Raw genomic sequence first — 27,212 nt, 5'->3', positions numbered from 1 at the left:
ATCCAGTCCTGACGGTGGCTGTGGAAGCCGAGTCTCAGGTTACAGTGATGGTGTCTTCTGAGGTGTGGCCCGAGAGCCCACGGCCGGCCCTGTGAAGGCTGGGGCGGCTTCCCACAGCTCCCAGGCGGCTCATCCTCCTGGTCCAGGCTCTCTCGGGCTTCTGGGTCAGGCCACCTCAAAGCGGGCTGGAGACAGTGAGCGGCAGAGGTGACAGTGAGCGTTTGCTGACGATGCCGCTTTGACGCAGACACGAGGACAGGCCCATGGAGCTTCCCAGGCCATGAAGGCTGCCGTGGCCCTGGAGCAAAGTGTGAAACGTACACACCAAATGCCTGAAACTTCAGGGGTGTGCTGCCCAGGTCGCCTGCCACCTGGCACCGCAAGAGGCGCAGGGCCGTGTGGGCCTGGGCGGCTCCTGGGGAGAGCCGTGACTCTTTCTGAGCTGCCCAGGACTGGACACTACGAACAGGAAGTGGGTGTCAGTGCGCGGAGGGCCACGTCTGCCGGGGGACTGGCGGAGAGGCTTGGCCAGCGCGGATCCAGCGGTGGGGTGGCGATGCTTCTGGAAGGCTGGTCCCTTTGGCAACCCCTGTCACCTCTCTGCTGAGAAGCCCTTCCAGGGCCCTGGTGAGGCTGACCTGCTCCAGTTACACGGTCGTTTCATTTGTCCAGGGCCCTGTTCGGATGTTGCCTGTCCCGTCGGTGCCAAATGGCAGGCCTTCTCGACCGGCGCCCTTGAGCAGCCCGTTCTGGCCAGGGCCGCCGAAGGGCAGGGACTGTGTCCGCCGCAGCAGGTCCAAGTGGGTGGGGCCCGGGGGCAGCCGCTGAGGGCAGCCATAGAGGCTGGGGCTGCCGTTGCCACCCTCCGGCTGGCTGACCATGGGGAAGGGGTCCACCTGGGCGCAGCAGCCCAGTGTGTGCACCCCCACTGGGCCCTCGAGGGAGCTGGGGGCGCTGTCTGTGTGAGAGCTGTGGGGGCTGCCGTCCAGGCTGGACGGGATGTGGTAGGCATACTCACACTCAGCCACCGGGTGCCGGTGGAAGTAGTGGGCTTCAGTTCTGCCCTGGAGGCAGCTGTGCAGGTGCGGGTCGTGCAGAAAAGCATCCTCCTCGGACAAGTGCATGTGGGCCTCCTCCTCCATCATCTGCTCACAGTGCATCTTGGCGCAGCAGGGGGTGGCAGGGGACAGGCAGCTGACGTGGCCCTGGGCATCCTGCAGGTTGTTCATCTTGCAGTGGCCAGGGGGTGGGTGGCCGAAGCCCCTTGGCTTGCCAGGGCAGGGTGAGTCCTGCAGGCAGGCCACGGGCCCTGGCACGTCCCCGTTGGCATCAAGAGCAGGGTGGGTGCCAGGCTTGGCAGGAGTGTCCCTGCGGGAGGGGCAGCAGGCCCACCAGCTCTGCCATACGTCCTCCCGCTTGGCGCAGTGGTGGATGAGCACGAAGAGCCCCAGCGTCACGCAGAAGGCGCCGTACAGACAGCTGAAGACCATGTCCAGGAAGTGGCCCTGTGACACGGCCAGCGCCCCGAAGGTCCACGTGGCCGCGAACAGGAACAGCGTGAAGGCAGCCGCCCGCAGCTGGGCTTTGAAGGAATGCTCGTTCTGCAGCTGGGAGGCGGCCAGGGCATCGCAGGCGGGGGAGCCGGGCCGTGCCCCAGGCCTGCGGCTGCCCTCAGGCACCGCTAGCCGCTGCTGCTCCTCTGTGCGTTCTCTGAGCTCATACCTGCGCTCCGGGTGCCGCCGCAGCTGCACGTATGTGCCCAGGAAGTACACGCAGGTGACCAGGGTGATGAAGGCGGCCGGCCCGTAGAAGGCACCCAGGCTGGGCTCCCAGGCCATCCAGCAGCTGTGGGAGACGCGGGTTAGCATCTGCAAGGCCAGGGCTTCCTAAGTGGTGGCTTACTTTTGGAGTGGGGGAGATGGAAGGGGAGGAGCAAAGGCTTGGAGGCCCCCTGCTGGAGAGGTGGAGGCGGCAGCAGGCAGCTCAGGACTGGATCTGGGGCCTCATCGCTCAGGTCATGGGTACTGCGTGCTTGGGAGGTCAGGGGACCAGGGGAGTGTTCCAGGTGGTGGTGGGCAGAGGTGGGGTGGCCGAATTAGGGGACAGTGGAGTCTGAATGGCCAGGATGGGTATCCTGGGGCGCAGGAAGGAGCTGGAGTGCTGAGTATGAGGAAGGCCAGGCCAGGCTGGGGCAAGGAATAGGGAGTGACGGCTCTGTCCCCCTCTAGAGCAGGTGTTTGTTCTCAGGTGACTGGTGGTGCTGCTTAGTAGTTAACTGCCCCCAGGCCTTTTTATCTAAAGAAAACCAGGCCTTCAGTGTCCAAAGAAAGAGAGCCAGAAGGAAGCTAAGTCTGTATGTGTTGGGGTGCTCTGCACATCTGGGGAGGTAGGGTGGCACAGCTCTGGGGCCCCTGGCAGGGCAGGTTGGCTGCCAGGTTGGTAGTACCAGTGCCCTCTCGCCCAATCTGGGCACCCTGGGGAGGAGCAGGGCAGGTGGCTCCCCTCTCCCCGTCCACTCTCTGTTCTGGCAGCTGATACTCACTATGCCATGTCCTCGTCTTCCATCCCATAATTCCTGATGTTGGTGGCAGCTGTGGCCCCACAGATGACAAAAGGCACACCTCCGCTGACCAGGTAGAACCTGTCAGAGAATGGAGGGCGCTGACTCCCTTGGGAGGCAGGGCCAGTTTCCCAGCCCTTGGTGAAAGGAGAGGTGGGCAGAGCGCCCTCAGGAAAGATGGTGGCCATGGGGTAGGGGAGCCCCAGCCACTTGCTGGCACCTGCGGGGAGGGGAGGGCTGTGGTGGCTCTGACTGCTACAGACTCAGACCACGGAGGTGGGCGGGTGCCAGGAAGTGGAGCCTCAGGAGAGGCTCATGGAGCATGTGGGGCAGGGCAGCCCAGACCCCTGCAGGAGCTGGTGGCTTCATGGGCCCCTTGGACACAACCTCGGCCAGAGTCCAGGTCCAGGGTCCAGTGACCAGACCCTCATAGCCTCAGGTGAGGAGCCCTCCAGGCACATCGTCCACCCTGACCAGAGCCAGCGTGGGCATGGCTGATGTTCCTCTCTGCAGGCCCTCAGCCAGCAGATCCTCTCTGGGCCATGAGGACCTGCTGAGGTCTCAGATCTGAGTCCCACCCATCTGAGCTCAGGCGCCTGGGCAACTGGAACAATGGTCCCCTCTGAGCCCCGAGAGGAGTGGGCTGCCTGGCCTGCCTCTTAGATTCTCCTGTGTAGTCTTCGGATATTGGTTAGTGGAAGCCAGAGAAAAAGCAGGAGACTGAGTGACAACAGTGGACACCCTGGAGCCAGGGACCACTGCTGACGTGACCGTGAGGCTCACGGGAAGAGAGGGCCCTGGTGAGCACGTCCCACAGAAGGCTGTGCAGAGAGGATGAAAGAGAGCAGCCACCTGGCTTTCCTCATGAGGCGTCAAGAGATTCTTGACTCAGCCAGGCGTGGTGGTGCACGCTTGTAATCCCTGCGCTTGGGAGGCTGAGACAGGAGGATCGCACAGGTTCGAAGCCAGCCTCAACTACTTAGTGAGGCTCTCAGCAACTTAGTGAGACCCTGTTTCCAATAGGTCTGGGAGTATAGCTCAGAGGTAGAAAGCCTCTGGGTTCCACCCTCAGTACCACACACACACACACACACACACACACACACACACACGAAATTCTTGACTCTGGAGAGAAGCGCATGGAAGTTATCTGTGTGGGGACTCTTCTACTCAAGTCTCTGCTCCTACAGAACACGAGGGAATGCTTACTGCAGAGAGTCTGCCTGAATGCCATGCATGTGAGGAAGACCTCAGTGTGCTGCTTGTCAGCAGCACAAGGTGACTCAGGCTGGGACGAGCCAGACACATGCCACTGATGTGGGAAAGCCTGTCATTACCTCTGACCTCAGGAAACATACAAACTCACACTGCAGGAACACACATGAATGTCATGTGTGTGTGGGAAAGCCTTCAGCTGGTCTAGTAATCTTAGTGCACATTTAAGAACACATACTGAATTCTGAGAAGATGGAGACCAAGAAAAGCAGAGTTTACGAGTCCTGCTAACAATCTCTATTGCCACAAAATCAAGGCTTTTCATAGCCAGAAAATACTATGAGCAGAGAAATAAAAAATGTAAACACAAGGGACAGAGAAAAAGAAGTCTAGAAGAACAACCAGAGACCAGAAAAGAAACCAGCCCGCAATGTGGTGGCAGAGCCACGCTGGCACCATTTTCCCTGACAGCAACAGGCTCCAGAGAAGAAAGGTAATCAAGGAGCTGAAGTGAGCAGCTGCGGATCATTCAGGTGTAATTCAGCAGTTCTTCCAGCGCAAAGAACGTCTAAAAATCCCAGTGGACAAGATCATCACACCTTCCAGGGACTCAGAACTGAGCTCAAAACCAGAAAAGAAATATGCCAACCTCACAGCCGAGGGCGTGGCAGTGGCTCCATATTGCCAGCAGCAGCAGTAACTTCACCAGGCCCGTGACAGCTCTAGATTGGTGCGCACAGTACTGTAAGTGGAATTGCAGCCCCTACAGAGAAATCCCAGCACTGCATGCCCAGGGACTTGCGCAGCTTTGATAATTTCCCTGGGTCTGAAATTTTACAGACCAACCCAGGGAAGGAGTAGTGGTGGCAGAGATACCACACCTTAGTTGCAGCTCTCTGTGGGAAAACACCCAGCCTGACACCCCCATGGTCTCATGCAGCCTCGATTAACTCCCTGGGTCTGAGACTTTACAATACAACCCAGTAAAGGAGTAGTGGGGGCTGAGATTACCACAAACTCCAGATTCAGAGCACCCTAAGTGAAGTCCTGGTGACAAGGGAAGAACCCAGAGAAGGCACAAAATTCTAAAATCATGGGAAAGAGGAACAACAATAGAGCAATGAATACCCACAACCCCATGATATCAGAACCTGATAACAGAAATTCAGAAATCTCCAGAAGATCAAATCAGGAATATAAGTGTAGAAATAATACAGGACTTTCGAAAAGAATTTAGAGAGAGTCTAAAAGAAATAAAGGATGCAATCATTGAAGTAAAGGCACCAATTCAAACTATAAACAATCGATTAGATCACATGGAGTATAGAATCTAGCTCCTAGAAGATGATCACTCCAAAAACAAACGCATAATTTATAACTTAGAAAAAAATCAGACAGCAGGAATCTGACATTGAAGAAATATGGGCCCATTTTAAGAGAGCTAACCTAAGAATAATTGGAATAGAGGAGGGAAAAGAAGGTGAAACTAAAGGGATCAATAATCTCTTCAAAGAAATAATAGCAGAAAAATTTCCAAACATAGAGCAAAAGGTCAATACACAGGTCCAGGAAACTTATAGAACTCCCTTTAGACACGATCAGAGAAAAGGTTCCCCACACCACATAATTGTCAAAATGAACAATGTAGAAGCCAAGCAGAGAATCTTAAAGGCAACAAAAACAAAAGGTCAAGTGACATTCAGAGGCAAACCAATTAGAATCACTCCAGACTTCCCAAACCAAGTCATGAAAGCCAGAAGGGCTTGGAGTAACATATTCCAAACTCTGAAAGAAAACAACTTCCAGCCAAAAATTTCCTACCCAGCACAATTATCTATCAAATTAAATGGAGAAATAAGAAGCTTCCATGACAAACAGAAACTGAAGGAATTTATGTCTTCAAAACCAGTGCTAGAGAAAATACTCAAGGAGATTAACTACAAAGAAGAAATAGGTAATACACACCAGAACCAGAGAAACAAGATTTTCCATCCAGCAGACAACTAAGCAAAGAAGAATAAACAGTATTTCAAACAGAAATAAAATCTTAACATGTTAGGAATTAAAAGTTATCTCTATATAATCACACTGAATGTAAATGGCCTCAATTCCCCAATAAGAAGACATAAAGTGACAAAATGGATTAAAAACCAGAATCCATCCATCTGCTGCTTACAAGAAACACACTTTACAAGTAAAGATAGTAACAAACTCAAGGTAAAGGGCTGGAGCAAGGTAATTCATGTTAAGTAGCCATCCTAACAAATGTAAAGTAGTATTTCACTATAGTTTTTATTTGTATTTCCTTAATGATTAGTTATATTATGATAATGATGAGTGGTATTCATGTGTTTATTGGTCATATAAAAATCTTTTGGAGATTCATTGTCTATTTTAGTCTTTTACCTATTTCTAAGTTGTATTGTTTGCTTTTATTGTTGCTAATTTTTAGGATTTCTATTTGGAATATTAATATACCTTCAGATATAGCATTTGGAAATATTTCATCTCATTCTATCAGTGACTTTTAATTCTGTTTGCATTGTCTTTGGATGTACAATATTTTTTATTTTTTATGAAGTTTGTTTGTTTATTCTTTTGTTGCCTCTGCCTTTGGAATCATATCCAAGAAATCGCTGCCAATTTCAGTGTTGTGAAATTTTATGACCCAGGTTTTTTTCTTAAATTTTATGGTCTTAAGATTTACATTTAGGCCTTTTATCTATTTTGAGTTAATATTTGTATATGGTGTTAGGAAAGGGTCCAATTTTATGCCTTTTCATGTAATTGTTATTTTTCAACAATATTTAGAGAAAAGATTATTATTTCCTACACCAAATGTTCTTGGAAACATTGTTAAAAATAACTTGACCCTATATGGAAGAATTTATTTCTAGGATTTTTATTTTATTCCACTGGTTTATATATCTGCCTTTATAGCAGTACTATACTGTTTCGATTATTGTTGCTTTATTAAGTTTGAAATCAGAAATTGTACATCTTCTAGCTGTGTTCTTTTTCAAGATTGTTTTGGGTGTTTAGAGTTCATATTTCATGTTAGGATAGATTTTTTCTGAAAATAAATTAATAAGTAAATGTATAAAAATAAAATAAAATAAAGTTTAAAAAAAGAAAGTTTGAATTGAACACCAAAAAAAAAAAATTTAATGCAATCACTTTGGAAAACAGTATGGAGGATCTTCAGAAGAAGGAAAATGAACTTACCATATGACCCAGCAATACCACCTCTGGGTATCAACCAGAAAGAATGAAAACCAAAATACCAAACTAATGCATGAGCAACCATGTTCACTGATGCACAATTCATCACTGCCAAACTGTGGAACCAGCCAAGATGTCCTTCAACAAATGAGAGGATTACAAAACTCTGGGATGTGTACACAACAGAATTTGCCCAGCCAAAAAGGAGAACAAAATTATGGCATTTGCAGTGAAATGTCACAAAAAGTAAGAAATCAGATACTTTCCCTAATGTGCAAAAACTAGGGAGAAATGGGTAACAGGAGGAACTCTAGGTGAAGAAGAGATCCTATAGAGGAGCAATTAAAGTGACCTGAGAGGATGGGAGGGGGGAAGAGGGAAATTCTTTAAAGCAAATGATGTACTTAAACAAACATATCAAAGTTAATCAGGAAATCAAGCATGGGAAGGAGGGAGGGGAGGGGCTAGGGATTGGGTAAGGGCTGATTGGGTGATGTGTACATGTCTATCTCAAGTTTTTTTTTGTATCCTATTAAGAAGTATGACTACAATGTAGCAATAAAAATTTATTAAAAAAGAACACACACTGTGGTACACGCTTGTAATCTCCGCACTCGGGAGGCGGAGACAGGAGTATCATGCAGGTTCAAAGCCAGCTGTGCTGGCTCAAGAGACCTTGTTTCCAAATAAAAAGTATAAAGTAGGTCTTGGAGTGTAGCCCGGAGGTAGAAGGGTTTCCAGAAACCCCAGTACCACCAAAAAAAAAAAAATTCACACTGTTGAGAAATGATATGGGTGCCATCAGTGTGGGAAAGCCTATTAACAGTCACTTAGAGAACACAAGAGAACACACACTCCATAGAAACCACATGAATGTCATCTATGGGAAAACTTTCAGATACCTTTCTTCCCTTAAACAACATGAGATAATTCATTCACACTGGAGAGAAGCCATCTATAAGCCAGATGTGTTGGTGCACGCTTGTAATCCCAGTACTCGTGAGGCGGAGACAGGAGGATTGCAGGTTTGCAGCCTGCCTTGGCAACTTCATGAGGCTCTCCACAACTTAGTGAGACCCTGTTTCAAAATAAAATACTAAAAAATAGGGCTGAGATGTCTAGCTCAGAGGTTGAATGCCCCTGGGTTCCAGCCCCAGTATGGCGTGTGCGCATGCGCGCGCGCACACACACACACACACACACACACACACACACACACACACACGGCATCTATGTGAGAAAGTTCTAATAGTTTTTTTTTCTGTAGAATACACAGTGGAACTTAACACTAGAGAAAAACTGTGGGAGAACTTTCAGTTGGTTTAATTGTCTTAGAGATTATCAGAGATTACACAATGAAAATAAATTATAATAAAGTTAAAAAAAAAACAAACCAAAAGAGACAAAAAGAGAAGACAATGCAAAATGGAGCCTCAGTACAGACACAAAGTCCATCCAGTCCAAGCAGACTCAAGACTGGACGTTCCTGCTCAAAGGCAGGCGCGGTCAGCGCGATAGGCAAAGCCCGTGACGCGCTGTCCAGAGCCCAGAGTTGACAAGATGAAAGGAGAAGGAGGGATTTCAGAACCACACCATGCTCTCGACAGCCCTCTCTCCACTGGTGATAGAGCAGCCAACAAGAAATCAGTAAAGAAATGGAAGCTGTGAGCAGTGAGGCGCCTGCTTGACCCACTGCAGCCCAGGGCAGGCACTGCGCACTGTTCAGGTGCCCATGGCTGGCTCACCCGGAGGCCTAGGATGCGCCAGGGAGAGGGCCTCAAACAACCAAGAGACCCAGTCATGCAGAGTAGAGCCTTTGACACAATTAAATGAGAGATGAATGACAGATAATGAGGAAAGCCACACTATTTGTAGACTTAGCAACATACTTGTAAATCATTTATGGAGTGAAGAAGAGATTACAATGAACTTATAAAGTATTTTAAACAGAATGATAAAGGAAATACAAACTCCAGAATTTCTGGGGTACAACTGAAGCAGGGGTTAGAGGAAAATTTATAGCTTTAACAGCTTATGTTAGAAAACAAAAAGAAAGATAAAAAATTTAGTGACCTAAGATTCCACCTTAGCAAGGTAGAAAATAAAGAATCAAAGTAGATTCAAAATAACTAGAGAAAGGAGATGATAAAGATAAGAACAGAAATGAGAAATAGTGAAAAGTTGATTCCTTGGAAAAATGCAACAAAACTATAAACTTCTACTTAGGCTAAGTAAGAAAAAAGCAAGAAAAGGAAAATTACCAGTGTTTAGAAAGCAACACTATTGTTATATATGCTACCGACCTTGAAAGGTTAAGTGTGTATAATAAATAATATATGCCAATAGGTTCAGCAACTTTATGAAATGCAAAAATACCACAGAAAATGAAAATCACCAAGATCTAAATAAGAACAGTTAAAAAATCTTAATGTGGGAGAAAAGCGGGGCTTAAGAGCCCCGCTAACAACCAATCTCCATTACCACAAAATCAGCGCCTTTCATAGTCAGAAAACACCATCACCAGAGAAACAAAAAAATCACCAGGCTCCAGAGAGAAAGCGGACTGAGAACAGAGCTCAGAGCCACAGAGGAGATACACCGGCCTCACGCCCGAGGACGCGGCAGCAGTGAATTCACCGGACAGCTACAGCAAGCCGAGGTGAGCTGCTGCGGAACAGCCAGGCGGGATCTTTTGGCGCAGGGAGCATCTAAAGCTCCCAATGACTGAGCTCAGCACACGCTGCAGGGACTCAGAGTGGAACTCAAAACCAGAGAAGAAAAAATACGCCAGTCTCACGGCCGAGGGCGTGGCAGCAGAGCCATATTGCCACCGGCGGCAGCAGCAGAGAATTCACCGAGTCCAGTACAGCTACATCTGCAAACTCAAGAACAGTGAGTCAAATTGCGGGCCACAGAGGAGAAATCCCAGTACTGTACTCCCTGGGACTTGACCCAGTGGGGGAGTGGAGGTGGCAGAGATATCACACCATAGGAGAACGTGCAACCTGGCACCCCCCACGGTCTAAAGCAGCCTCTATCGACTCTCTGGGTCAGAGACTCTGTGATACAACCCAGTAAAGGAGTAGTGGGGTCAGAGATACTACAGACTTGAGATCCAGAGCACCTTAAGCGAAGTCATAGTGACTCAAGGGAAGAACCCAGAGAAGGCATAAACTTCCAAAATCATGGGAAAGAGGAATAATACCGGAGCAATGAATGCCCACAACCCCACAACATCAGAACCCGATAAAACAGAAATTCAGAGATTTCTAGAAGATCAAATCAGGAAAATAACTGTAGAAATAATAGAGGTGCTTCGAAAAGAACTCAGAGAGAGCCAAAAAGAGATAAAGGATGCAATTAATGAAGTAAAGGCCTCAATTCAAAGCACAAACAACTGATTAGACCACATGGAGAACAGAATCTCGCTCTTAGAAGATGATCGTTCCAAAAATGAACGCATAGTTTCTAATCTAGGAAAAAATATCCGACAGCAGGAATCTGATATTGAAGAAATATGGGCCCATTTTAAGAGAGCTAACCTAAGAATAATTGGAATCGAGGAGGGAAAAGAAAGTGATACCAAAGGGATCAACAATCTCTTCAAGGAAGTAATAGCAGAAAATTTTCCAAACATAGAGCAAGAGGTTGATACGCAGGTCCAGGAAACTTATAGAACTCCCTTTAGACAGGATCGGAGAAGAGGATCCCCACGCCACATAATTGTCAAAATGACCAATGTGGAAGCCAAGCAGAGAATCTTAAAGGCAACAAAAACAAAGGGCCAAGTGACATTGAGAGGCAAACCAATTAGAATCACTCCAGACTTCCCAAACCAAGTTATGAGAGCCAGAAGGGCTTGGAGTAACATCTTCCAAACTCTGAAAGAAAACAACTTCCAGCCAAAAATTTCCTACCCAGCAAAACTTTCTATCAAATTAGATGGAGAAATAAGAAGCTTCCATGACAAACAGAAACTGAAGGAATTTATGTCTTCAAAACCAGCGCTAGAGAAAATACTCAAAGAGATTAACTACAAAAAAGAAATAGGTAACACACACTAGAACCAGAGAAACAAGATTTTCCATCCAACAGACAACTAAGATTGGTTATCTGTGGAGATTCATTATTTATGTTAGTCTTTTACCTATCTCTAAATTGTATTGTTTGCCTTTATTGTTGTTAATTTTTAGGATTTCTAGTTGGAATATTAATATACCTTCAGATATAGCATTTGGAAATATTTTATCCCATTCTATTAGTAACTTTTAACTCTGTTTACATTGTCTTTGGATATACAATTTTTTTTTTTTATTTTTTAGGGAGTTTGTATACTCTTCTGTTGCCTGTGCCATTGAAATCATATCCAAGAAATCACTGCCAATTTCAATGTTGTGAGGTTTTATGACCCAGATTTTCTTCTAAAAGTTTATAGTCTTAAGATTTATATTTAGGTCTTTTATCTATTTTGAGTTAATATTTGTATATGGGATTAGGTAAGGGTCCAATTTTATTCTTTTCCATGTAATTATTATGTTTCAACAATATTTAGTTAAAAGATTATTATTTCCACCACCAAATGTTTGTGGAAACCTTGTCAAAAATAACTTGACAATATAGGGAAGAATTTAGCTCTAGGCTTTTATTCAACTCCAATGGTTTATATATCTGCCTTTAGAACAGTACTACACTGTTTCAATTATTGTAGCTTTATATGGTTTGAAATCAGAAAATATGTATCTTCTAGCTTTGTTCTTTTTCAAGATTGTTTTGGGTAGCTAGAGTCCATATTCCATATTAGGATAGATTTTTTTTCTGAAAAATAAATATATAAATATATGATAGTTTCACCTAAAATAAAATAGAAAAAAATATTCTCTGGTATGAAAGAAAGCAAAAAGAAATATTGAAATGTTTTCATGTAATTTTAATTTTTCAACATTATTTAGTTAAAAGATTATTATTTCTTCCACCAAATGTTCATGGAAACCTTGTCAAATATAACTTGACAATATATGGAAGAATTTAGCTCTAGGCTTTTATTTAGCTCCGATAGTTTATATATCTGCCTTTAGAACAGTACTACACTGTTTCAATTATTGTAGCTTTATATGGTTTGAAATCAGAAAATATACATCTCCTAACTTTGTTCTTTTTCGAGATCGTTTTGGGTATCTAGAATCCATATTCCATATTAGGATAGATTTTTTTCTGAAAAATAAATATATAAATATATGATAGTTTCACCTAAAAAAAAAGAAAAAAATATTCTCTGGTAAGAAAGAAAGCAAAAAGAAATATTGAAATGTTATCTTTATGTTATCAAAAGCTTGGTATCAGACAAATGAAACTGTTATGTGAGATTATCATTAAGTTTGGATAAATTGCTATAATACTAGATGTCAACCACTAAGCCAAGCATGGGAAGGAGGGATGGGGAGGGAACGGGGTGGGGATCGGGTGGGGGCTGACTGGCGATGTGTGCATGTATGTCTACAAAAGTTTTCTTTGTATCCCACTATGATGTATGAATACAGTGCACCAATAAAAAATAAATAAATAAATAAACTTAATGCGTTTATATCTAATGAAAAGAAAACTTGATTGCAATATCTAGAAACATCTAATTGACGGGGTTGCTGGTATGTTTGACTCTGTGTCTGGGGAGCAGATAACTCCAATCTCATATAAGCCTTTTCTTTTTTTTAGATTTAGATACATACAATTTTAATACTATCTTTATTGTGACTAGAAATTGGTCAATTAAGTAGAAAAAATGTGAAATCAAATTTGGTTGATATAGTGAAATAAATTTATATTCTATTTAGAGAAATGATCCAAGTCTATTGCATAGAATAATTTTCTCACATATATTAGGCTTTAGATAAGAATCAGTCATAGCTGGGCATGGTGGTGGCCCATACTTGTAATCCTAGCACTTGGGAAGCTGAGACAGGAGAATTGCGCAGGTTCGAAGCCAGCCTCAGCTACTTAGTGAGGCTCTCAGCAGCTTAGTGAGACTCTGTTTTCAAATAAAATATAAAATAGGTCTGGAAGTGTACCCTCGAGTTAGAAGTCCCAGCACCAAAAAAAAAAAAAAAAAAAAGAAAGAAAGAAATCAGTCATAACGGCAGCCACAAAACAGTTTACACAGGCTCTACAGCTGCCAATTCCACAGAAAGCAGGCTGTCGGTATTCTCCTCCAACATTCTTCTTTAAAGATTTGGAAATACCTTAGGGAAGTGCTTCTTTAAAAAATTTTTTTTGGTGTGTTGTAGTCATACATCTTAATGGAGTCCAAGATGGCAGAGGCACTCATGCACACATCACTCAGCAGTAAGGAAGGGCTCCTTCCCACAGCCCTGCACTAAGCATCTCTGCGTCAAACCATAGGCCTCGGAGCCCAACCAGATGACAGGAGCTCGCCCAGCAGGGCCTAGTCTGAGGCAGGAGCCACCATGGCTGGCACAGGACGCTGGGGCCAGGCTGGGAGGCGGGTTGAGAATCTAGCTTGGAGCTGTTGTCACCGGCCCCCTGGTGTGCCCCCCACCACAGACTGGCACATGGGGCAGATGGCCCCGGGTGCACTGAACCCACCACGGTGCCGCCGCCTTGTGTATGGAGTCCACTGGGGACCGTGGCGAGGAAAGCTTCTGGGAGGACCCTGGTGTAGGGAGTCCACTGGGGGCCGCGTGGCAGGAAGGCCTCTGGGAGGACCCTGGTCCTCTGAAGGTTTCCATGCTTGCCTAGGCTTTGACCCCAGCCTCCGCTCTCCTTAGGGGGGCATCCCTACTCAGAGCCTCAGGGCTCCTGCCCACTCCTGCCTGCGCCCATTTTGGGAGAACCACTGCCTGACTAGTCACATGCGGTGGGAGCAGTCCCCGGCTTTGCGTGGAACACCATCCACATTGCCCTGACCCCTGCCCAGGCCGCCTTCTCCCCTTCAGGGCTGGCCCTTGATCTCCGTGGATAGAACGGCTGAGTGTCCCTCCTTGGACAGACTGCTCTCCCGGGAGAGGCTGCGGCCCCACTAGATTGGAAGGTGTTGCCGCTCTTTTGGCAGAAGCAGGGAATCCCCAAACCAACGCAGCAGTTTTAGCCTGACAGTGGCCACAGAATCTGCTGGGCATCCGCCACTGGGTCCCTGCCTCGGGCCAGACATGGGTTTCCTCTTCCTCCAGCCAGCAGCCCTCCAGACTCAGCCCCACAATGCACATGCATGGCTCCAGCCATTTCCTTCCCAGATCCTCTGCCGGGGCTCTGCCCCATTTGCCGGCCTCCCTCAGTTACTTTTGAGAGCTGCTGTCCCGTGACGCCCTGGTGCACACCCAAGCTCCTACTTGTTCACCGGCCAGCGTTTCCCGGAGGCAGGAACTGGCCGACCCGCACAGCTCGACAGTTCCAGCGAGCAGCAGGCACTCAGCATGACGAGAAGCCAGGTCTGATGGAAACCCTGCCCTCCATACGTGGCTGCAGGCCCCTGAGGGCGTCCTCTGTGGCTGACTAGGGGCGCGCATCCCACAGAGCCAGCCAGGACAGCAGAGAGAAGGCAAGGGCATGCCACAGTCCAGAGTGAGTCTGGTCCCCCTCTGGAGACGGGCTGCGCTGGGCCAGGGTGCCGGGACAGTGTCCACTGCACGAGGAGGAAACGCAGACCCTGTTCTGGGGGCCCGTCAGACCCTCCAGGACACAGTGGAGAAGCCTCACCTCCATCCACTCAGAGGGGAGATGTTGTTCACAGCTGGTGGCCGGGAGGCTGCCGGTTCCCTATGTAGGTCCACTCCAAGCCCACTAGGCCCTGCAGGCCCAGCTGGGCTCTATGGGACCGGCCCTAGCCTGCAGTACTGGGATCAACCAGCAGAGGGCGCTGCAGGTTTTCTTACTGCTAAAGTCACCAGTGTGGATGCTTGGCTGTGGTAGAGAGTCCTGCTTGGTCCACTGGCCGCCATCCCTCGGTCCCTGGCTGGGTGACACCCCCCTCCACCATGGCCACAGCACACCAGCCTGCTTCTCCTCCGCTGGGAACCCACTGGGTCCTGCTGCCAGCAAGCTTCGTCCAGCGGGGACGGAGCTTGGAGGTTCCCCGTGAGTTTTCCTCTGGACCCTCTCGTTGTCAGGGCCACTCAAGTGTCCCCTCCTGTTACACTGAGTTTATGTTAGCCCCCCAGGGGAGGTTCTATCTTCTGATTACACCTCTCTACCCCACACAGCCCTGGTTACTTGGGGCCTGAGGAACCTGCCTACAACTGTGCTCAGGACTCCGGCTCCCACAGTGAGTGGAGGTCAGGCCAGCCTCTCCTTTAGTGACAGTTTCTAGGAAGGAGGGGGAAATCTGAACCTCAGCGAGGCCCCGGCCAGATCCTAAGATGGCAGGGGAGGACATGGGAGAGTTGGCAAGGTGCTCACAGCCAGGTGTGGTGACTCAGAAAGCCACGCAGAGAGGGCCACAGGGTAGGGCCGCAGGGACAGGGTCTCACACATGGAGTGGTGGGGCCATGAGAGACCCTTCCTCTGAGACAGGAAAGCGCGGGAGAGCCTGAGCACCGGCTCTCTCTGCAGGGCACAGGGACATATGGGATATCCGTTCCACAGATATCCAGGCTGGGAGGAATGAGGCTGCATTTGAGATTACTTCCTGTGGCCGCTGCCTAGGGCCCAGAACACGTGAATGTGTGCCCCTACGTGGCAATAGGGCCTTTGCAGTGGGGCCGGGCGAGGATGCTGGGCAGGGACACTGTCCTGCATGGTTGGGGGTCTGGCGTGACCACACGAGAGGAAGGCTAGATAAGCCCCAGCGTACCACAGACCCTTCTAGTATGGTGAGGAGGAATGGTGCACCAAAGCCCGGACCGCAGAAAACGCTGTGGCGGCCGGGCGTGGTGGCTCATGCTTGTAATCCCAGCATTCGGGAGGCTGAGACCTGGAGGATCGCAGTTTGCGGTTAGCCTCAGCTACTTAGTGAGGCCCTCTGCAACTCAGTGAGACCTGGTTTCAAAATAAACAATAAAAAATAGGGCAGGGGGTGTAGCGCGGAGGTCAAATGCCCCTGGGTTCCATCCCCAGACCCACAAAAAAAAAAAAAAAAAAGAAAAGAAAACGCTGTGGCGGGGGCTGAGGCACGCTCGTGAGTGCTGTGGCTGTACGTGGCATCACTCCAAACCACACTGTGATGCAAGGCGACAGTGCAATCCCCAGGCTTGTGCATAGGTACACAGCAACGTCTGGGAAAGAAACCCCCTGAAAGAACGTGAAACAGCCCCATGGGTGCACTGCTCAAGCCAAAGGCAACGCCGTTGGCTGTAAACTCGCTGAAGAACACGGATGGGCAGGCGCGGGCCGCAGAGGGGCCTCCTGCCACAGGCTGCGGGCTCTGCACACTGTGTTCAGCACTGTCTGTGCAAGGACTCATTATACGTTATAAAAAGGGTTATATCAAAAACTTATTTTAAAAAAGAAAAAGAGAAAGAACCAAACCACCAGCGCAGGTGGATTCCAGGAGAGGGGCCTGCTCAGGTGAGTGCCCGCCCCAGCCACTCGGGCCCATGGCCCTGCCTCGCACACCCCTAGCCGCCCACCGGACACCAGGTCTCGTGGGAACAATCCAGCTCCTGGAACAGAGGGACCTGGGAGGGCGCGGACCCCATGTGGCCCTGCCTCGGCTCCCGTCACAGAGGAGCCCACACTCATGGAGCTGAGGGGAGTGACCTGGAGCCGCACTGCCCCGACCCTGCGTCCTCCCTGCCCAGCTGTCCACCCCCAAGTGAGCCGCGACCCAGCCCCGAACCCACAGGGCCCAACGCCTGGCCCTTGCAGCATGGCCTCTGCTTCCCTCTACTTTCCTGTGCACACCGGCGTGCATGCGGAGTTCACATCACATAGCACACCTGCACACGCACTACACACACGTGTACTCACGTAAATCCTCACACCACACATCACACTCACAATGCTACTGACTCACACACATACACCTGCACGCTCACATCACACCCACATATAAACACGTGTACTTACACATGTGCACTCACACGCACTGAGACAAACACACCACACACATTCAAACACACTTGTATTCACGCCTGCACTCTCACACATGAATGCACACCGCTCATGCCCACAAACTCACCACACACATGTACATCTCTACACACTCAGAATACACATTTACACACTGTACTCACACACCTACACATGAAGACTCACAGCACAGAAGTGCATGCACACCGGTACCTGCACACACTTGTACTCACATGGACTTCACACATATTCATGCCACAAACTCCTGTACACATTTACTCACACACAAACACACCACACATATGCACACCTGCAATACACTCATAACACACATGTACACCTTATACTCACACACTCATGTAAATGCTCCCACCACATGTGCACACTCATACCTGTACATACTTGTACTAACACACTCATAAACAGACTACACACTTTGTACACACTAGCATGCTCTCACTGTGCACACATACACCCTTGTAAGACATTCGCAGTACACACAGAACATATGAACAGTTGCACACACAATGCATGCACACCTACACAGGGTTGCGCGAATATTCACACATCACACATATACAAAGCTCACAAGGCACACACTCCATTACACACACACACGTATGCTCGTATTTCCACACTCATGCGTGCAATAGTTGTACACATGCTCCCAATGCACACGCACTAAACACACTCTCCCACACGCTTGCTCACACAGGAAGTGGCAGGTCGGATCGCACAGGACCTGGGGGAATGTGAGCAGGAGCAAGGCCTTCCCAGGTCCTGGCCCTCCAGGGGCTCTCGCGGGAGCAGCGGCCAGTGGAAGGCCCTCCAGGGTCTCACTGTCAGGCACAGTCACGCCCAGGACTCGGGGAACTAAGGCCCGCAGGGGCTCAGGCCTGGGTTCTGGAGGACTGCGTGGAAGCCCGTGCCAGCAGGAGCCTGCTGTGTGGGAGTGGGGCGCAGCCTTCCAGGGCAGGCCTTGATGGACACAGAACACGGGCATCCTCGTGCCTCTGCGGTCGTCCTTTCCGGCAGAAGCAGACCTTCACTAATGAAAAGACCTGGGCGTGCACTATCAGAAGGGGTGGAACCGATTGTAAAATTAGGCTGCAATTACAAGTAGCTAAATTGGGAATTAGCCCCTTGAGCATCACGGCAAGGTCTGCCGGCTTCCGAGCGGCTTCCCTTTGGGTGGGAGTGGGAGTGTGGACAGATCAGAGGCTCAAGGGCCCTCCCTGAACGGGGCCGAGCAGCGGGCTGGGAGCACTTGTGGCCTGTTGCCGCTCAGCCTGCTCTGAACCGGCAGGGGTTTGGCCTCACTCCCTCTAACCAATATGGGAAACACACACAGAGCCTCCGTGTGTAGAGTGAGTGTGTGGTCCTGACTGACGCCATTCTGCCCAGCAGTGCTGACCGTGGTAATGAGATTGGGCAGTTAAGTTGAAGCTGCAGAAAGAGAAGGGCCTCGACTGACGGTAAGCGAATTATGGAAATAAGTCTGGACCGTGAAATCTTGGAGTGAAGTCCTAAGCACGTTGCTTCCTCAGCCTGCGAGCCACAGCTTGGCGCAGAGGGCTAGCTGAGGGATACAGCACCGATGCACCTCTCTTTCTTTCAGAACTTCTTATCCAGTATTTCTCTAAACCTCTTTTCTCTCCTCGACAGCATGTCTGAGAAGGTAAGCTCATGCTGGAGGCTGGTGGCCTGCGGGCTGCGTAGGCTTCTGCAGAGCCAGCTCCAGGACCTGCCCTTGGCGGGAGCCTGGACACTACTTTGGGCTGATTTCCCACAGCGCCCACTGACGAGACCGGGCTGTCCCGTGCCGCGCTGGGTTTGCGAGCCAGCCCTCCACTAGTGTGAGCAGCGCGGTGCATGCTCATCAGCGAGGGCCTGAGGTCTGGAGGCGCCAAGGCCCCGGCCAGTCAGTGGGCACCACGTGGCCAATCTTGGCAAGAGCCCTGAGCGGAGTCCTGCGCAGCCTCTTTGGGCTAACACAGACTCATTTTGCCTAGTTTTGCTATTGAAAATGGGGCAGGTCTCTGTGGACCACCTGCCAGAAGGATAATGCTGGACAGCTGCCCCTGGAGGCCCAGAACCTGCCTGATGTGGCTTCTGTCACAGCAGCAGCTTCAGGGGTGCCCCATGCTGGGCGGCCGTGGGGCCTGACTGCCCACAGGGTCAGTGAGCCAGCTGGTCCTCGGGCCTCAGAAGGAAGAGCTGTTAGACTGCTTTCTCTCAACAGCAGCCAGCCAGGCCAGTACTGAGGTGACCCGCTCAGGCGAGTTTAACCGAGAAACTGACCAGTTCAGAGTGGACATCAGTGACCAGGAGCGGTGGGCCAGGCTCAGGCAATGCAAGGGAAGAGGCCGTGGCTGTGGTGTGGATCCTGTGGCTGCTGGGGTGGCCTGGGCCACAGATGCTGGGCAGGGAGGCCCTGGTATGTGTGGATGCTGAGGATGGCTTGGTCCTGTGGACTGAGAGGGAAGGTCCTGACTCCACTGGGCATGTGGCTTCCTGGTCCCAGGACCGCTCTCCTCCTCACACCCCAAGAAGCAGGTGTTGCCGGCTCGGCTGCAGTGGCCACAGGCAAGCTGTGCAGGTCGCACTCCCTCCTTGTCCACCTGCTGCCCCGCCTGGCCACAGGGCCACGTGGAAGAGGCGGCATCTCCCAGAGACAGGGAAGGAGGGAGACACACCCTGTCTCTGCAGGGCAGGTCTGCGCCCGTGGCCGCTCTGACAGACTGGGGGCCTTCACTCCATGCCTCACTAAAGGTCTCAGCACACTTCAGAGGGCTGTGTTCCCCGAATGCCTAGTGAACTGTGAAGATTAAACTACATGCTCTTAAATAACCAGTGGCAGGAAATCACAGGGAAAACTGGAAAAGACTTTGAGCCAACCTGCGACACACCTTTGGGTTAATGCTATGGAGAGGGACCTTACGAGTGCTGATGTCTACGTTAAAGAGGAAGGACCTCGAGTCAATAATCTAATTTATACCATAAGGAATAAAAAAAAAAAGTGAACTGGACCCAAAGTGAGTGGGAGGCAGGGAATCAGAAAGCCCAAGAGAGAGAACAGAACAGGGAATCAGAAAGCCCAAGAGAAAACAGGACAGGGGACAGGCAAATAGCAAAAAAAGGTAAACCAAAGTGGTTTCTTTAGGAAGACCAGCACAGTTGGTAGACCTTTGGTAGACAGAGAGAGAAGATAACACTGAACCGGAGGTCTCAGCCAGAGCAATTACTCTCAAAAGAGAAATGGAAGTAGCCTGGACTGGAAGAAGCAATCCTGTCCCTGGGTATAGATGGCAGGGTCATCAGATGAACAAAACATTCCCAAGAATTGTCAGAAAACTACTGAGCTAGTAAAGGAACTCAGCAAAGCTTCAGGGTACAAAATCAACACACAAAAGACGTCTGTGTTTCTATATATAAGCAATGAATAATGGGAAACAAAAATTAAATCCAATTTACAGTAACATGAAAAAAAAAAAAAAAACTTAAGAAAGTCATAACCAAGGAGAAACAGACTTGGGTACCACAGGCCACAAAGCATTGCTGGAGGAACTCACAGACCCCAGAAAGTGGAGAGAGGGCTATGCTGTGGGCAGACGTGGCCCTGTTGGAACGGGACACTTCCTCTGTGGTCTGTGGACAGTGTGCTCCTGGGGCCAGTGGGTTGGGCCACAACTCTGCCTGTGCAGGCTCCTCTTGGCCCAGGGCTGAGACACTCTGTGTGTGCCTGCCCACTTACCTGGCCCACGCAGGACCCAGGCCGGGGTGCAGGCCACAGTGCTTTCCACAAAGTGTGCCGGCTCAGCCTCTGCCCTCGGACCTCGCCCTGGGTGGGCTCCTGCTGCCTGCCGTCAGGGTGGGCAGTCTCCCCCGTGCCCAGGGTCTGCTGGCTGTGTGGGGACTCCTAACTGGGCCCTTCAGGCTCCCCTGTCTGCATGGGTCCCACGGAGCTGGGGTGTGTCCTAGGAGCGAGGGGAGAGGAGACCAGAGTCGCACGCTCCCCATGGAGCGTCTAGGTTCACACTGGCATGGGCGCATGACTGAGAGAGTGGCAGGACTCTGGCCTGCTGGGTCTCCATGACCCAGCTGTCTGAGGGTAGCTTCCAGATGCACACGTGGGGAGTGGGGTCAGCCCTCCACCAGCCAGGTCTGTTCAGACAGAAGGGATTCAGGTGAGCCATGTTCATCCACTCGAGTCCTACAAACTTTCATGTGGCTATATTTTCCTTGAGCTCTCCCTAGAATGGGCTTGGTTTCTGCTAAGGCCCAGCAGAGGCCATGCTGGGAGGGTGCACAGACCCCAGCGTGACCTCAGAAAGAGGCTCCTCAAATGTTGAAAGCCCAACAATGCCCCTGGCTTCTTGCAGAAGCCTCCCGGGAATCCTGTTCCTCTGTCTGGGTGGAAACCTGGGGCTGGACTGGGGCACATGGGCTCCTTCGCGCACCAACAGCACATGAGCTTCTGCCGCCCGCGGGCACTGACCGTCCTGTGCGTGGCCGGGGCCCAGCCAGGAGCGGGGGTGGGATGTGCTCCTCGTGGGTGCGTGGGGGTCTTTCCTCCAGGACTGCTCTGTTGTGCATGAACGACTCATGGGTTGGGGCCTGGGGCTAGTGATGCAGACCAGGAGCCCAGCAGGGGCCAGGGGAGGAGCCACCTCTGAGGGAAGTCCAGCGAGGCGCCTTGGGGGTCTGAGGGGATGCCAGCTCCCCACCTCCTCGGAAGGAACAGGCGTAGCACCCCTGCCCCCATCCCCAGCCAGGCAGAGAGCAGTGGAGGGCCTGGGCTGTTGGGGCAGTGTGTGGGCCTAGACCTGAAACCAGGCATCAGGAAGGGATCTGTGTGGGAACGAGCCCTGTTTGCTCAAACAACACAGGACACTGGTCTGCCCACCTCAGAGCGCTCCCACGGTATGCCAGCCACACCCGGAGGTGGCCGGTGGCCCTTTGGGCTTAGGACCCCAGGAGCTCAGCCGGAGGGCTTGTATCTCCACGCAGCAGGCCACAGCCTCACAGCGGGAGCAGCAGCTGCCTCTCAGACAGCCAATAGGGCAAACACCAGGGCACTGTTGGGCAGGGAGGGCCACTCTGGGAAAGCCAGGAGGCAGCCAAGGCGTTGGCACAGCGACCTTCTGGATGGGCTTTGGCAGTCTGCAGGGTTTGGGGTTTCGTCCTGATACAGAGAGCAGTCGGCAGAACCAGGTGTCCCACCACAGCTCGGCCGTGCCCGTCCAAAGGAGCACTCTTGTTTTCTATGTGGAGTGGGGGAGCTCCCGCCCCTCCCCCTCCCGGTGGCCTGGCCCTGGGGCTGTGCTCTGGGTGGGAGGAGGCTGTCACCTGCTGGCAGTGCTTCAAGGATGTTCCCCTGGCCCAGGCATGCAGTTCCCACCATGCCCACGGGGGGGAGCCGGGGTGCTCAGCTGGAGTGAGGTCCTTCTCCCAGCCAACCGGCCCTGAAGGCAAGGCTATGGTCACCTGGAAATCAGTGCCTGCGCGGGAAGTTCCCTCCCAGCTAGGAAGCAGGCACCTAGTGCCACTGAGCCCAGGAAGTGAGCCAAAGCCACAGCCTCCAGCATCCACGCACAGCCCTTGGGGTCTGCCCCAGTGACCAGCAGCTAGAGGGACAGACGTGTCCCCAGCTAGCTCCAGCCCCAGATGTGGAAGCCTGCGCCCGCCTCCGTTGCTGCCTAGCCCCTGCCCAGCACACTGTTCCCAGGCCCACCTCGATACCCCTCCCCCTCCTGTCCCGAGGCCTGCCCATCCAGCCCCAGTCGTTCCCAGGCCTGGAGTTGCCTAGTGGGGAAGTGTGCCAAGGCCTGTAGAAGCCAAAGTCCGGGGCCCAGGTTGGCAGAGGCACTGTGCCCTGCACGTGCTTGGGTACCTGAGCAGGGGTTGCTTGGGGTACGGTGGCTGGTCTGCGCCCGGGCATGGTGGGGCCTTCTTGGTCACCTGCTTGTAGATGTTCCTGGCAGTCACTCCGATCCACAGCATAGTGGACAGTGTGGAGTAGTGAAGCACGATGCCCACCTGGGAGGGAAACGGTCAGTCAGGCGGGCCCCTGCCAGTGCCCACCTCAGCACAGACGACCCCGTCACTGTACTGCCTCCTGGAAGCCCCACTGGACTGAGCCCAGCCAATCCTTCACCCAGGAGCTATGCCACAACTTGTTAGAGAAAGGAAATGAGACCGCAAGGGAGGGACAGTCCCCAGGGCTGGGGAGGACCCCAGAGCTTTGCTCTCCTGCAGGGAGGTGGGCCAGGAGCCCCCAGGAGCCTGGGGGCCTGCATGCCTTCCCCAAGCAACGTGAGGCCTGTGCGCACGCAGCTCCCTGCTCTCTGCCAAGCAGGAGAGGGTACATCCGCACTGCAGGACTCTCCCGACATGCTGTTATTTGTGGCATTGCATGTATGAAGAGATACCGCGGGGATGAGGTTGGGAAGACCCACACACGTCACAGTGACTCGTTACTATGGCAATGGCGGTGCCGCCAGCCCCGGTCCTGTGCACAAGCTTATTACGTATTCCACACTGGGTCGTCTCCATCTGATTCCACGATTTGAGGTAATAACTTGACATTTCAAAATGACAAGTAAAATATTGCCATAATTGGAAAGGACATAACTGTTTAAGAAATAGAGATTCTCTGCATAAAGCTAACATTGCACCATTAAAATTATTTATGAAATCCAGAGTTCAACTTTTACTTATGAGCAACACTATATAATTGGTGAGGATTCTGTGGGGGTGGAAAGGTCAAAGAGCTCTGTTTATGGTTTCAGATGAGCTCCCCATGCGTGGCTCCCTGCACCCTGAGGGTCTGGCCTTTTCTTCGGCCTTCTGGGTCTCTGAGTGGGATGGGGCTGGTATAGGCCAAGCATGTAGCCCTCACCCCGGCCTGGCTGAGAGGGCGGGCGCTGGACAGGACAGTGAGAACTCTCTGCACTGGAGCACCTTCCTCCTCCCACCAAGGCGACCAGGTGGGTGTGGCCTGGCGTAAGGAAGGTTCCTCTCTTTTCGGGAATCCCCTGCATGGCTGTCATTGCATACACAGAGGCATAGCAGAGACATCCCCAGAAGGAGCCGCAGGAGAGTAAGTGGGCTGGGGCTGGCTCTGTGGACTGTGCTTCATCAGGCTGCCAGCTTGGGGACTGCAAGACAGTCCTACTGTTTACCCCATGTGCTGGGCACGTGAAGAGATTGCAGGGCACTGTCCTGGTTTCCAGACAGCCTTCTGTAGCAGGGAAGGAGGCAGTGAGCAAGCCCCCTCCCTACTTCCGGGGCCAGTGCTGACGCACATTCATTATTTTTGTTTATGATGTCACTTTGTACTTTAATGAGGCTCATGGTCATCTTTCTGTTGCCATAACAACTGTCTGTTCTCTCCAGCCATCCAGAGCTCTGGACCACTTTTCCTAGTCCTGCTGTGATGCTGAGCTGCCCTTGAACAGGGAGGGCACTGGAAGGGCTGTGCTCAGCACCGAGCAGCAGCCACTGGTTGCTAGTGGAGGGCGCAGGTCTTCTTCCAACAGCCTAGGTTTTAGCCTGCCCTCCTTGGGTGCCTCCCCTCCAGTGGGCAGCAATGAAGGAGCTGTTGGGCTGGCTGAGCTGGGTCAGCTCCTCTCCCTCCCTACCAGCCTGGGCTGGCCGTGGAGCCCAGTGGTAACACAGTCTTGTTTATGTCCACAGGCCCCTGGAATGCAGTGCCTGGCAAGGGGATTGTCACCTGGGGACTCTGTGGGTGCATGCAGAGTTGCAGCCTCTGCCCGGCAGCTCTGTGCCCTCATCAGCAGCCTGGTGTCTCTCAGTGCGCCTGTCTTCTGGTTTGTGTCTGCTGCCAGCAGCTAGGTGGGCACATTTCTGGGTATTCCCTGCACCTGAAGTCTGTACCAGCAGTGGGCAGGCATGTCTGCCCAGCAAGTGGGTGAGTAGATGGAGCCTCCACTCTCTGGATGCGGCAGGAGGCAGGGCGTTGTCCTGAGCCAGCACGCAGAGAGCCGTTCCCTCCGTGCGGGATCTTGGGAGATAATGGGGAGGATGGAGCATTTCCCACCTCAGCGAGTCCTTCTCTATGGATCTCAGCTCTGAGATCCTCCCAGGCCACTCCATCTGCCAAGCTTCTCTGCTGGGGCTGACACCGGCCCTGCAGCTCCATGGTGTGGAGTCAGGGTTTTCTGGAGTTGCTGGTGGACATTGCTCAGGGCTGGCCTGAGGCGATTCCAGTGCACTGTGGTAGCAACGTGTGGACATAAAGGCAGCAGCCACTCAGTTGTTTCTCAGATGGCTCCCAGGCAGCGTTTACAGCAGGACATAACCAGGGCTCGCTGGATGACGTGGAGGGGCGGTGAGGAAGGAGGCTGCCGCTCCTGGGCCTCTCCAGGCATGTGCTGCCAACTGTCCTGCCAGGCTGTAGCCCGGGTCGCGGCCAGCTTCCTGGGCACTGGATGTGAATGTAGCTGCTCTTTCAGAACAGGTCTGGCATCAGGGCTCTGGGCGCTGGCACGGCCTCCCAGGCGTGGCCCAGTGAATACTACTGGCGGCAGGTTGTATCCATGCTGGGAGAGCAGCCCTGTGCTGCACCACGACCATGGCGGCCTCCTGTGAGCAGGTGCTCACAGCTTGGCTTTTCCTGGGGCCCACGGGTCTGCAGGCGAGTCTCACCCACAGCTCTCTGTGCAGGTGGACGGGCCAGGGAATGGCCAGCAGCCACTGACGCCAGTATTTGTCCCAGATAACTGGGCAGAGGCTGCTTCCCTGTCCATCAGCAGAAGTTTGTTGAATTTACAATGGGCACAGGGCATGGGAGCAGGATGAAGACTTGGAACACCAGGGCCAGGCAGGCTCTGGCATGGAGCCACAGGGTGGCAGGGCTCCTTGGTAAGGTGCTCTGGGCCCCTGGGCGCTTACCGCTGGAGCAGGGGCATGGAACAGGGAGGAGGAGGTACGCATATGTGTGTCCTGCGTGGAGGAGATGGGGGCAGTGGACACAAAAATGGGACCCTCCCTGGAGCCTGGGCGAGGGGGCGCTTCCCTGGAGCCTGGCTGAGGGGGCACGTCCCTGGAGCCTGCATGAGCAGGTGGGTCAGGTGCAGACTGTGTGCACACAGGTCTGTCCCTGGAACAGCAGCCTGGCTCTCCTTCTTGGCCAGAGCCACAGCCCAACGGGCACAGGTGTGGGCTTGCTTTTGATGGAACGGCTTTGATGGGGGCTCTGCCAGGAGCCAGAGGCAATTTATACTTCCTCTTGTAGACTGAAGTCAGGCCAGGCCATAGGTGTGAGAGGATCGGTTTTGTGACTTCCTTCAAGCTTTGAGGCTTTGACGTCCCCCTCCCTGAGAGCAGAACTGCTGAGTGGGTGTCATGTGGGTGAATGTAAGCCATGCTGGGATGGCCTGGGGGCCTGCAGGCGGCACAGGGCCTCCTGACTGCAAGGCAGGTGGCTTCTGGGGTCAGACCTAGGCTCCTCCCTTGAGTCCCAACCCTCTGGTCTTTTAAGGAGGGCAGTCCTGTCCCAAGTCCCAGGAAGTGCTGGACAGTAAATGCCCATTTGTACACCACAGACCTCAGAGCAAGCTGGCTCATGCAAGACGTGTCATTTCATGAGATCAAGTATGGAGCAAGAGAGTTGGCTTCAGGCGACATGGAACTGTCACAGAGACCCGCGAGATGGGTGCCTAACTGTTCCTGACAGCCAAGCAAACTCTTTATTAGCTCATGGACAAGACACTTGGCACACAAGACATACTCCCCTTTCTGGAGCACAATGATAACACACACAGCACTCACCGCTTGGCACAGGATTGGGTACTTGGTGCGGTTGATGCCACCGGCGAACGTGGTGAAGGTCAGGGCTGCGTGGAAGCAGAAGTTCAGGAGCGTGTGCCGGCCTTTCCGGCTGATCCGGATGGCACTACAGGAGATGGGGATATCTTACATCAGGAACCAGCATTGCAGGGAAAAGCAGGAAAATGCTTGCTCTTAGCTGAGTGCTGTGCTCTGTCCATGGGGGACTGGTCAGCTCTCAGTGGGACCAGGAGCACCACACCCAAAGGAACAGAGACAGGAAAGGCAGTTGGCGGTGCTGGAGCCGTGATGGCACATTGGTGGGATTTCCTTGGAGTGCTAACTGGAAGGGCTTTGGCAGGACCCCGGCCAATCTCACCGTTTGGCAGACGAAGGTGTCGACGCC

General features: G+C 51.8%; 1 protein-coding gene across 1 annotated transcript; it reads right to left on the bottom strand.

Moving 5' to 3' along the window:
* Nucleotides 1-559: 559 nt before the first annotated feature.
* ADGRA1 (adhesion G protein-coupled receptor A1) lies at nt 560-23,017 on the bottom strand (the record flags this gene model as incomplete). The annotated part of the gene is made up of 3 exons (XM_080694990.1): nt 560-1,845; nt 2,543-2,641; nt 22,908-23,017. The coding sequence occupies 3 exons, from the start codon at nt 23,015-23,017 to the stop codon at nt 648-650; spliced, it is 1,407 nt and encodes a 468-aa protein (XP_080551116.1). The 3' UTR covers nt 560-647.
* Nucleotides 23,018-27,212: the final 4,195 nt, after the last annotated feature.

Source organism: Muscardinus avellanarius, assembly GCF_963383645.1.
Source record: "Muscardinus avellanarius genome assembly, chromosome: 4".
Taxonomy (NCBI): Eukaryota; Metazoa; Chordata; class Mammalia; order Rodentia; family Gliridae; genus Muscardinus; species Muscardinus avellanarius.
This window is presented reverse-complemented; position numbering and strand designations above follow the sequence as displayed.